The 13166-nt window shown below is 41.5% G+C and overlaps 1 protein-coding gene across 1 annotated transcript in view; it reads left to right on the forward strand.

Annotated features, from left to right (window-relative positions):
• The window catches only part of SLX4IP (SLX4 interacting protein), a 186397-nt gene that overhangs the window by 114636 nt on the left and 58595 nt on the right, over positions 1-13166 (forward strand). Inside the window, 2 exon segments of the mRNA XM_032605764.1 lie at positions 2484-2573; positions 7389-7509. Of these exon segments, the coding sequence (XP_032461655.1) occupies positions 2484-2573; positions 7389-7509 (211 nt within the window).

The following is a 13166-nucleotide window of genomic DNA, read 5'->3' on the forward strand; positions in this document are numbered from 1 at the left end:
ATTTGAATATGGTTTTCAAACATTTTTGACCACAACCCACAGTGAGAAATAGGCTTTATATCATAACTCAGTACACTCATACCTAAGTTTCACAAAACAAGACTTAACTTTACCATCTGACACATTGATTTTTTTTTTATCCCATTTCTCTTTCATTAAAATAAAATGCTGGTTGCAGCTCACTAAACTGTAGTTCTGTGGGTGACATTGCACTGTTGGACATTGTAGGAGACCATTTTTCAGTAGACTTTATGATTTATTAACCAGGGAAGTTCACTTTGTTCTCCCCCAAAATACCCACACATTTTCAAGGACATAATACTTACATTTTAAATATATGTCAACAAATATGAGTATATTTTTACACAGTACTTTAAAAATCATTTATTATTGATATGTAACGTATATACAGGGAAACGAACTGATCTTAATTGTATAACAAGACATAGAACATTCCCCAGCCAATTTCTCCCTGAGCAATCACTGTGCTGATTTCTTTGACCATAGATTTAATTTTGCTTTTCTAGAACTTTATATAAATGGAATCATGCAGTATGTATTTTAGCCTGGCTTTGCTCAGTGCAGTGATATTGATATTAGTCCGTGTTGAGCGGATCAGTAGTTTGGTGAGAAGGGTTCCATTGCATGAATATACCACAATTTGTTTGTTCTCCTGGTGTGAGACTTTCAGGTTGTCTTCCATTTCGATTCTTGCAAATAAAACATCCACACACATTTGTGTATATTTCTTTGTGTGCACATATGTTTCATCTCTCGCAGGTAAATACCTGAGGTGGAATTGCTGGCTCAGATGGTAAAATAAATATGTGTTTAACCGTAGGAAACTGACAAACATTTGCCAGGGTGGTTGAACCATTTTCCATTGCCACGAGCAGTGTGTGAGTTTGGGTCACTCCCCATCCTTACCAACATTTGGTGTGCGTCAGTCTTTTTCACTGCAGTCGTTGTGGTAGGTGTGTAGTTGTATCTCTTGGCAGTGTTAATTTGTATTTGCTTGATAAGCGATGATGTTGTACACTTTTTTTCATGTGCCTATTCACCAGTTGTTTATCTTAATTGTGAAGTGTCTGTTCAAGCTTGTGTTTTTTTGTTTTCTTAACGTCAATTTGTAGAAGTATTTTTTACATATTTTGGACACCAGTCCTTTATGTCAGACACGTGTATTTATGAATATTTTCTCCCAGTCTATGGCATACATATCCATTTTATTAATGGTGTCTTTTGATGAGCAGAAGTTTTAAATTTTGATCAAGTCCAGCGTGCTGATATTTTCTTTTATAATTAGTGCTTTCTGGATCCTGTCTAAGAAATCTTTTTCTACCCCAAGTTTGGGAAGATAGATTTGGTTTTTTACATTTAGTTCTGTGATTCATCTCAAATCAATTTCTGTGTACAGTGTGAGGTAGGTGTCGAGTTTCATTTTGTTTCCATATTATATCTGGTATTCTCACACCGTTTGTTGAAAAACAATTTTTTTTTTCACGACTGAATTATAGCACAGAATTTTTTTAAAAGATTGTTTAGCCAAAGAGGTACAAAAATGACTTTCCCTGCTGGCCATAAAGCAACCCACAGTGCTTTTCTAAGTTAGTTCATCCACAGTTATCTTGAGATTCTCAGATTACTTTACTCATACGGTATGAGGGTTTATGAAGCTGTACGTTTCTACAAGGTCTGCAGTCATGCCGCAGAGCTTCTAGCTACATGTGGCTGTTTAAATTAGCTTGAAATCAAATAAAATTAAAAGTTCAGCTTCTCAGTCACAATAGCCACATTTCAAGTACACAGTAACCACATAAGGCTATTGGCTTCCCTACTGAACAGTGCAGATAGAGAAGATTTCCATTTTTCCCAAAATGCTAGACAGCACTAGCCTATCAAATAAGAAAGGAGACAGGCTTTGTAGCATATTTTAGTAAAACCCATGTAGTTTTCATAACTGTCATTCAGCATCTGCCTTCTGCTCTTTGGTTCTTTTTCATTTGTCCGTGCTTCTAGTTCTAGTCCAAGATGTACGGTTCCAGCCAGTCCTTTTGTCTGTCTAAAAATGCAGTGACTTCTGTGTGTTCTCGCCTATCTGGAAGAAAGAATTCCCCTGGCCGTCCACGGACTCATTCTTTTCTGGAGCCTACCTCGTACTGACCTGTTTAACTTTTCTCAGTGTTTAATAGCCTTCCGACTGCTGCCAGATTTCTGGACATCCTCCTTGAAGGTGCGGCCCAGAGATAGATATTTTGTCTTTCCTATCCTGATTAAAATTAAGTCTCTCCCTAGCATTTCTAGCATAAATTATAAACTTGCAAAAAGCATCGGGTTATGAGTTTTACCCCGCCCCATATTGATGTTTCTGTCCAGTAGTGAACTTTGTTGCCGTTTCATCATGAGCAACCACATAGGAATTTGTGAGATTTTCTCTCATTGTTTGCTGGGTGTAAGCTAACTCTGCCATTAATGTCTTTCAGTGTGGGAATTTTGCTGTCCTGGTGGATCTTCATGTATCTCCGCAAGGTTCAAACAAAGATACCAGCTGGTTTTCTGAACAGAAGAAAGAGGTACCAGAAAACTTTTCACTATTTTTTAAAATTGAAGTATAGTTGATTTACGGTGTTTCAGTTGTACAGCAAAGTGATTCAGTTATACATACAAACACACACACACACACACACACACGTATGCTTTTTCAGATTCTTTTCCGTCATAGGTTATTACGTGATATTTTTTAAAATAAATTCTTTCAGGAGTTGTTTATTTCATTCGTAGTGGAATTAGTTCATTCTTTTTTTTTTCTTTTTTCTTTTTGGCTGCATTGGGTCTTTGTTGCTGTGTGCAGGCTTTCTCTAGTTGCGGCAAGTGGGGGCTACTCTTCATTGCGGTGCATGGGCTTCTCATTGCAGTGGCTTCTCTTGTTGCAGAGCACAGGCTCTAGGAGCATGGGCTTCAGTAGTTGTGGCACTCGGGCTTCAGTAGTTGCAGCACGCGGGCTCTAAAGCGCAGGCTCAGTAGTTGTGGCACACGGGCTTAGCTGCTCCGCGGCATGTGGGATCTTCTTGGACCAGGGATCGAACCCATGTCCCCTGCTTGGCAGGCGGAGTCTTAACCACTGCTCCACCAGGGAAGTCCTATTACATGATACTGAATATAGTTCCCTGTGCTCTCCTTAAAACTTTTCACTATTTTAAATGCAAGGAGCTGCTCTTAAAAGGAATATTAGCTCTTCTTCCAGCTTTCATTTGCATTAGTAGACAATAAATCTTGAATGCTATTTAATCCTTGAAAAACAGTTGTGTTCCCCACAACAGACATACACCTGCTTTTTTGTTGTTGCTGTTTCTTCGGAAACTGACACATCTATTTCCTTTGCTATTCTAGTATTTAAACCAGAAATTTCCTACCTCTTTGTTTGGGGGAAAGGGTTCTTTGTATTAAAAAAAAGAAGAGGTTGGGGCTTCCCTGGTGGTGCAGTGGTTGAGAGTCTGCCTGCCGATGCAGGGGACATGGATTCGTGCCCCGGTCTGGGAAGATCCCACATGCCGCGGAGCGGCTGGGCCTGTAAGCCATGGCCACTGAGCCTGCGCATCCGGAGCCTGTGCTCCGCAGCGGGAGAGGCCACAACAGTAAGAGGCCCGCGTACCGCAAAAGAAAAAAAATAATAAAAAAAAAGAAGTTAAAGTGACTTTTCCAGGTAAGCAGGGACTGTAATCCTGACTGGCCATAAAGGATGGACTGAGCACCTGGAGCAGGTGTGGTGTTGACACAAAGCTGGTCTTTCTCACTTGTCTGAAATCCTCTTCTGCACCGTGTGATCCTTTGACAAAGTGTAGAAATGGTTTATCATGGCCCTTCTCTCGCCGTGACCAGTCACTAAGCTGATGCTCAGTCAGTAAAGGAAGTGGTCATGTGACAGGGTGGCGATGTTGGAACTCCTGGGGCCCCAGCCTCCTCCTCTGCAGATGAAGGGGCTCTCCCAGACCCTGGCTGAGTCACTCCTGGCTCTCAGTTTCCGAGGTCCCACCCAAGTGCTGCTGTGGCAGAGGGTGAGAAGGTGCCTCTAGCTCTCATCACGTGCTTGGCTCCCTTCTCCAGATCCCTGCTTACAGGAGAGCAGAACAGCGAGCCTGTGGCTTTCACATAACTTTCCAAATGTTAGAGCCCTTGGTGTCTTCCATGATATTCGTTGGTCACAATAGCTTTTTAGAGCTAGAAATAAAAATACATTTTATTAAAAGGTAGTATATGGAGAAGAAACTAGTGATAGTGGTACTTTTTTATACCACTTTTTTACGCCTTTACTGTGATAACTGTTTTCAGTCAGCTTTTGGAGATAACTAGAAAAGAAAACTCCCAAAAGAAAATTTATAAGTGATACATTTTCGGTCAGGAGATAATAGTATTATCAGGACTCTGTTGTCCTCATTTTGCGAAGGACACCCAATGGCCTGAAGCTGGAGCAAGAAGGCCCAAGATTCTATATGATGGGATTTTCATTCAGGTAAATAGCCGTGAACCCTACTCTTCAGGGCTTAACGTTTGACGGGCCAGCATCTCCTTCTACAACTCACCTTCATGTCATTCCAAGATTTGGCTTCTCAACACCTGTCCCTATGATTCAAAACAGTTAATTCGTTTCCCCAAAGTGACTAATATGCACCCCAGGGGACCCCACCCAAAAAGTTTGACTTATATAAACAGCATCCTAGAATCCACCATTCCATTTTCCTCTATTCTCTCCCAGCTCTGCCACCGCGGCCGTAGACCTTTTTTGTTATTTAGTCAATTTTGCCAAGATTCAGTTGATTTGGAAGGCGTTACAATAAATCTGTGGGTATGTGACTCACTTCCTAGCCAAAGCATAAGGCTAGAATTTTCCAGGGTGCCACAAGCAACTGTGCTGCTCCACCTCGTACCTATGTCCGGGCAGCAGGGCGTGACTTAGCAAGATGCTCAGAGCACGATTAGACCTGCAGAGCTCCGATGCAGTGCCAGCAAGCTGAGTTTTCCTCTCAAAGCAAAGTAGATAGTTTGTGGCTTTTACTGAAGTTGTTCCTTCGAAGTGTGTTCACTGACATTAAAATCGCTCTGGGATAATTTGTGTGTGTGTGTGTGTGTGTGTGTGTGTATGAGAAAGGAGAAAAGCTAGTTGAGGATATGACTTTAGCCTATGTTCAGTGTCCCAATGCTTTCATCTTTTCTTAATCATTAGATTATCTCAAGACTGGGATTTCATGAGCAATCAGTTTGATTGCATTTTAACAGTCGCTTTGCGTAGTGAAAGTCTTAAGATTATCCAGTTCCTTTTCAGGAAAAGGAACTAATTACATGTATTAAACATGTGTTTATTTTGAGTCCAGCATGAGTAGTCTTTGTACCCAAACAGTTGAACTCAAACTGTTCCGTTTGTAAACCTGGGGAAGCACACATGAACCCCTGTTAGCCTGGAGATGTTAGGCGCATCTCTCTCTTGCTCCTTGACTGGGACTTGGTCTTCTTGCCACCCCTCCAGTTTAGCTGGGAAATTGTCTTTTCTCGCCTTGCTCTGGTTCTAAAGAGAACACTTCGCCAAGTGCAGTGTGGTCACTTACTAGGGTATCTCGACCACAGCACACACTATCTACCTTCCATTTGTCAAACCTGACTCATGGAAGGAAAGCCCCGTAACTCTAGGGAGAGAGTTTGTGTGTATGGGCCTTGGCTTTATTTTTGTCATACTATTTTTAGTTCTGGCCTTATAGGGCATTTATGGCCAAATTTTAACAATCCTTGTTTCCATGTATGTCTTTCACATATTTTCTAGCTCAGTCATCGTTGAACCCTGCATGTGAAGCAAAATTCTTTAATTGTTAAAACAACAGTATGAGACAAGGCTGCCTTTCTGTTGCGTGAACAATGCCAAAACCCTAACTGTAAACGAATACGGCTGTATTCCACAAGGCACTGCATCTTTGGGCTGCAAAATGAGAGCAGGAGAGAGGAGACCAGTGTTTGTATTTTATAAAGAAACTCATGTTTGTCAGTTAAGTCAAGGGTTCTCTGTACTGTTTGAGGAGTACACGTATCTGCAACAAAAGAAAAGTTTGGCTCTCGTTGCCCTTTGAAGCAGCTTACAACTCTGTCCTCATTTTAATTTATGAAGATTCTAAGAGATCAACCTGAGATGGCATTGCCAGAAACCAGTGAAACAGGTTTGAGGTGACCTGGAAACTCTGAGCCTTCTGCAGAGTCCTTGGGAACTGAACCAGAATTACCCATCCTTACGCATCAGTTCTTAATCTCAGTTAAGAAATTTAGATTTGTGGGCAATTTTTTCCTTTCCCTACATCAGGTAACATTTTTCTGGTAGTGTAGCTGGAATGGGCAGTGCCATCCCATTGTGTGGTTGGACTTTTAAAGTTTTGTTTTTCTTTTTATCAATAACACCGATACGTAAAATGGTAGCTCCAGAAATTTGCTAGTCATATGGGATGCCCTATGTTTCTGTTGCCTAATAAATATTAGTCTACTTTTGAGCAATATAAGAAGTTAAATTATTTTTACCATGAATAGGTGAACATAGTACAGTTTTCACAAAAGCATATACAGTATCATCAACAAGTATGAGAAGAAAATCAGACTACTGATTTCCAGTTCGCTATTCAACCCACCACTCGGTGCTATTCCTTTTTAGTAGATTTGTAAATCCCAGAAGCTAATGAATTATGGTGGTTAGGTATTAAAAGTTTTTTGAACCAAGTTTGAAAAGTGGGAAATTTTTGTATAAAAACCACTGTCTCTAGTTTCTCTTAAACAAATTGGAAGATCTGGTATCACTGTGCCTTGTGTCCCCATATGAAAGCACGGGAGGCTGCCCCCTGTTGACTGCTTAGGGGTCAGGGTTCCCTCTGACTGTGCCTTGGCTCCCAGCTTCTCCCGGTCCACAGTCCCCACCCAGTGGGCCTGGCTCTGGGGCTACCATCTCCAGCCAGAGTTGGCTCTGTTTGACTTCTCTCTTCTGTTTGTCACAATCCCACGGGTTGATATTTACACGAAAACAGTCTTTACCTCTCTGATTTTGTCACCTGATCGCCCTGATTTTTACATTGAAGTGTTTTTATCTTCCTTTTAGAAATGTGAAACTGAGGCAGAGAGAAATGAAATGTATTTCTTATATCACAGAGTAAGCCAACATCATGGTTTCAAGCAAAGCTCAGTGGCAAATCTAAATCTGCAGCATTATCCATGAGCACATATAAGATTCCTTTATTCATTCATAGCTAACTTAAAGAGCAAACGAAATGAAATGTTCGATTTTGGTGTTTAAATATGCATGATACTGACTTTTTTTGCATTGCATTAAATTAGAAAGTTATATCTAATTTTCTGATTTACTTTAGGAAGTCTGTTTACTGTTAAAAGAAACCATTGATTCAAGAGTGAAGGAATACTTAGGAGTTCGTAAACAGCACAGGCCGTCAAATACAGAATTCACAAGATCCAGTCCCTTGTCCTTAAAAGGTAGGAATGGAGTACTTTGATTTTGGATAAACTTTCTGCTTTGTAGAGATGGCAGTTACGTTTGACTCTGGCTGTCACGTTAGTACAGTGATACATTTTTTAAAAACATGTTCTATTGAAGATGCGTTCATTAGGTAAAGCAAATTAACCAGAAAGCCCTGAAGGGCTTTTAATGGTAGGCAAAATACATAAAAATAGAAAATAAACATTCCTAAGTAAGCTATAAATTCTTTAAAGGATTTTTTTTTTTTTTTTTTGACAAGTCTTACAGCTGGGTTTACGTTAACACTGACTTGATTTGGGGCTTTATGCTTTTCTAAGTGCTTTCATTTATGTCACCCTATTTCAGAAGTTCTCACCTGGGGGTGCTTTTGCCCCAGGGGACATTTGGAAATGTCTGTGACAGTCTGGGTTGTCATAGCCATGGAGGGGAGCTACTGGCATCTGGTGGGTAGAGGCCAGGGACGCCACTAAATATCCTACAGTGGCCAGGGCAGCTCCCCACAGCAAGACGCTATCCCCCAAAATGTCAAGGGCACTGAGGTTGAAATATCCCACCCTGTTATCCTAATAACACTTGGAGAATGGTCATATCCTCGAGTTGGGGGTGAAGAAGCTGAGGTTGCAAGATAAAGGGGGTTGCCCAAATAAAAGATCATCTTCTCGAGGACAAAGATTATGTCGTGTATCTGGCATCTTCCCTTCTCCTCTCCCTGCCCCCAGCACTTAGCTCAGTGCCTGATGCACAGATTCATATTCAGCATATTCAGGGATACGTTGAATATGGAGGAGGACTTGGGTGACAAGCAGCAGAACCTGACCCCCCAGACCAGTGTTCTCTCCACTCTGTCGTTGTGGTGTTTTTAATTTTTTAATTTTAAGTTAGCGTTTCATGGCACTCTTTGTAGTACACTTAACAGTCAGCCCATGTTAATCCTCAGAGGACAGTACTGCAGTGCTGTGAACTAGATTATGCTAATGCAACCCCTCTTTAGGGAAAATGGTGTCACATCCTCCCCTTTGAAGGCATGCTTAATCTGCACTGTTTACTTGGGCACGACTGATAAGTGGGCAGATAGGTTAAATTTATTCAAACCAAAAGCCTCAGACAAATAGAACTTTCAGTCCAAACAATATTGTATTAGATGACGCTTGCTGGCATTTTGCTTAGTAATACTGTAAGTCTTCTTGAGAAAAGCCGTAGGAGCTTGCATCCTTTGTACTCCAGCAGACCTGGCTAGTGTCACTTTCTAACTAGTACGGAAGGAAAAGGAGCAGAGAAAGTTCCAAGACCTCTGTCTCCACTGTGCCTAGTGGCTTAGTCAGTCCCCATCCTCAACTGGCCCCTCCCCTGGCCTCCACTCCTACTGAAGGAAGAGCTAAATACTCACTTTCCCAGCCTCTCTCACAGGCAGGGAACACATGGTATTCTGGCCCCAAGATGAAACCCAAAGCCTTTCTTGGGCTCACGTGGGCAAGAAGTTTGTTTTTAAACAGAAAAGTGATCTTACTGTACATACAATTTTGTAATCTATTTTTTTCCCACCTAACATAATATAAAAGTCCTTTGAAACACATACATCACCATTTTTAAAATTTAATAGATGTGAAGTGGTATCACATTGTGGTTTGAGTTTGCATTTCTTTAATGATTAGTGATGTTGACCATCTTTTCATGTGCTTATTAACTATTTGTGTATCTTTGGAGAAATGTCTGTTTATGTCCTTGGCCCATTTTTTAATTAGGTTGTTTATTTGTTTGAGTTGTAGGAATTCTTTATATATTCTGGATATTAATCTTTTATCAGATATGATTTGCAGATATTTTCTCCCTCCTGAGAGAAATGGAGAAAACAAAGCCTTTGACAATGTCCTTTGACCCAAACGTTTTTAATTTTGATGTAGCCAGTTGATGTCATATCCAACAAATCATTGCTGGATTCAGTGTCACGAAGCTTTTCCCTATTTTTTTCTTCTAAGAGTTTTATAGACATTTAGGTCTTTGATTCATTTTGTGTTAATCTTTTATATGGTTTAAGTTAAGGATCCAACTTTGTTCTTTCACATGTGGATATCCAGTTTTCCCAGTGCTATTTGTTGAAAAGCCTGTCCTTTGACCCATTGAGTGGCCTTGGCACCATTATAAAAAATCATTTGACCATAAATATGAGAGTTTATTTCTGGGCTGTCTCTTCTATTCTATTGGTCTATATGTCTGTCTTTATGCCAATACCACACTGTATTGATTACCATAGCTTTGTAGTAGGTTTTGAAATTAGGAAGTGTGACTCTTCCAACTTTGTTCTTGTTTTTCAAGATTGTTTTGGCCATTCGGGGTCCACATCACTGTTTTTAATGACTGCATAGAATTCCGTTGTGTCCATAGTTTGATTTATCAGTGGGACATTTAGGTCGCATCTAATATTTTCACTGTTGTAAACAGTGGTATGGTGGACACCTTGATGATCTAGATATTTGCACACTTCAATTTCTTTATAATATTTCTCTCTATTGTTCATACATTGTAAGAGCTCCTTAAGGATATTCAAGCTCTGTGTGTTATGTATGTTGCAAGAGATTTTTCTCAGTTTGTCATTTGCCTCTGACTTGGTTTATTTAACATACAACCACAAACAAGAAGCCTTTTTTGCCCCTGGAGCCTCCGATGCCCCCTAGTGGGGGCAAAAGCCGGGCTTCTCTGTCAGAGATAAGCAGCGCGGTTGATTGCCCAAGAAAGCAGGAGGGTGCTGATGCAACGGTGTGCCGCTCACTCCTCTCCCTCTTCGAAAGCCAACTCGGTGTGAAAGCAGCATCTCCCTTCTTTCTGCTTCTGAGAACAGTTAACCTTTGACTGAGCATGTCTTTCGATGTCCCCACCTGAGCTAGTCCTCTGCTGCCACCAAGCAGTCCATGGTCCCGCCTCAGCTGGACACTCGAACACCTGCAGCAGCACGCTCGCTGGCGCCCTTGCGCTCACTCTGGCTGATGCCCCACCTGTTGTCAACACTTGAGTTAGTGTAATCCCTTCACGTCACAGGTCTGATCTTTGTGCAGAAAGCCCTTCAGGATTTCCCCAGGGCTCCTGGGGAAAGGCCAAGATCTCTGGGGTAGCTGCCTCTCCAGCCTCATCTTGTGGCCCTTGTTCCTTCTTTCATGCTTAAGCCACAGCAGCTTCAGTTCCTCTCTTTCAAAGCCTCATTCTTCCACTCATCCTGGGGCTTCTGCCCGTGTTGGAGCGCTGGTCCTCCCCTGCCCTTCTGCCACTTTCAGCCCTCCGCTCAAAGTCCACACCCCAGGGAAGCGTATCCTGTCCACGGGTCCCCTGTTTCCAGGCCCAGGAGCATCCTGCACTTTGGTTCACACCATTTGATTAATGTTGATCTCTCCACAAATGTGCCGGTCGCCTGAAGACAGGTTCTGCCTCTTTTATGATCCGTGGTATCCCCGGCATGGAGCATATTTTCCGGTTTGCAGTAGGTTCTTAATAAATGTTTGTACAAGTGATTAATTACACACATGGATACATCTTTCCTCTTCCTAGTAAGGTCAAGGCCTGCTGTAACTTACCTCGCCTGCCTTGTCCCTTCCTGCTACTCACTTTTCTATTTCCTGCAAACCTGCATTCTTTATACCTCTGTTTTTACGTTTTCAGGTTTCTCTTTTGTCTGGAAATCTCCTAGTATTCAGCTTTTAAGACCTAACTCACATATTACTTCTACAAAGTCTTCCTCAATTTCCTGTCTTCCTTGCTCATAGCACTTTTATAACATTGGTCACATTGTATTATAATTGTTTTATAATCAGTTTACCTGCCTTTCTCCCTTTCTTTGTTGGTAAAGATTGAGGGGTTGCCACCCCAGAGCCTCTTTTTTTTTTTTTTTTTTCCTCCAAATGACCAAGCTGCTTAATTCAAGAGCAGAAACCGGTAACTCTGCTTCACCTCATACTAAACTGTTAATTTCCTAAAGGTCAGAGCGCTGTTTGCCCGTCTCTACCCCAGGGCTGCCTTCCATAGAGGGCCGAGATGCATCATCTTCTAGGACATGCACACCCGCAGGGATGAAGCAGACATACATAGTGATGCCACCCATCCCAGACTGTTTATTATCAGCGTCACTAAAAATGGAAACTGCCTCTTCTCGGCTGCTCCCATAGTCTTACTTTAAATGCCTTTTTCTTCAAAAGGAATTTCAGAGCCATGAACTGTAAGGAAGGCCTTGCCTATTTCCTCCTCACTGTTTAGTTCTGTGTCTCATGTTCCCTGAAAATAGAGTTGCTCTTACTGTCTTGGTGACTAGGGTGAATGTGTGTGGTTTTCGCTTTTGTGTAAATTGGGTATCTTCCTTATTTGTGTGAGTTTCTTACCTTTCCCGTTTCCAGATCTGAGTGACGATAACGTACTTCATCATGGGATAGACACTTAACACATGATGCTTGGTGAGCTGAAGTCACCAGGCTGGTAACTTTGCTGATTGCTTTAATAAAATTAATATATTTCATCCTCTGAGTTATCTTTATTAAAAAAAAATAACATAAATGGCTTTTAAGCCATTTCCTTAATCATGTAATATTGAGGAATACAAAGAGTACTGGCAAAAACTCCGTCAGCGAACAGCATAGCACAGACATTTGCCAGTAGCCTCAGCCTTTTTTAAGTCACCTGGAATTGTTATTTCAATGGATTTAGTAAAAATTAATGTTGTAAGAAAGTTTCTATTTTAAAGACTTAGCTCAGATTCTGTCAACTCTACCTCATTAATATTTTTCCCCTTAGCCTTGCCAATATTGAGTGTTACTGGTATTTTTAATTTTTGCCAGTCTGACAGGCCAAAAATCAAAAAAAGAGATGTCACGCCCTTTGATTTTTATCTTTCTGTTTTTATGTGTTTATTGACTGAACTGCATATTTACAACTATTGCTTACCTTTGTATTGGGTCGTTTGCCTTTTTCGTCTTAAAGTTTTGTTTTTCCCTGTGTCACTCGCTTGGTCAGGGCCCTTCTTATTAATCAGCTCTTGAATCACTGCCACGGCCTCCTGATTTCCCTTCCAATTCATCCATGCCTCTGCTGCCAGAGGGGCCTTTTGAAAACAAAAATGTGATCGTCTCCAGCTTAAAACCTTTTGTGGTCAGGAACTTTAGTTACCTAATATCCTTTGTTTAATTTCATTTCTGCTTGAGACTAGCTGGAATTGGTCTGGCTCTGCAGCAGAGAAGAAGTTGATTAAAGATATTAGGTAGTTCAACAGAATCTACCTGTAGGAGGGCCAGGCAGTCCGATTCTGAGTCTACACAGACAGCACAGCCTCAGCCTCAAGATGGGGGGACGGCTTTGGTTCATGAGCCCTTTCAGCTGCCGTCTGCGAAGCCCAGCACTGAGCCTACAGGAGCCTGACGGCCTGGCCTGTGGCCATGGCACCGTGCTCCTCCCATGGAGAGGATCCCATGGCTGTATCCTGGTTGCAGGTGAGCCAAGGAGTGCAGAATGTTTGGCTTTTACCTTGGGAAGGTGGGACTTAAAAAATGTGGGAAGTTACCAAAACGCAGGGAGGATAGGCAGAAGTTTTGGGTGGGTGGATACGAGTTACAAATATCCACTGAAATTTTCCTGTTGGCTTCCTTCTTCCATAAACTTCCAAACAATAACAACAAACTTT

This window comes from Phocoena sinus, chromosome 15 (assembly GCF_008692025.1).
Source record: "Phocoena sinus isolate mPhoSin1 chromosome 15, mPhoSin1.pri, whole genome shotgun sequence".
Taxonomy (NCBI): domain Eukaryota; kingdom Metazoa; phylum Chordata; class Mammalia; order Artiodactyla; family Phocoenidae; genus Phocoena; species Phocoena sinus.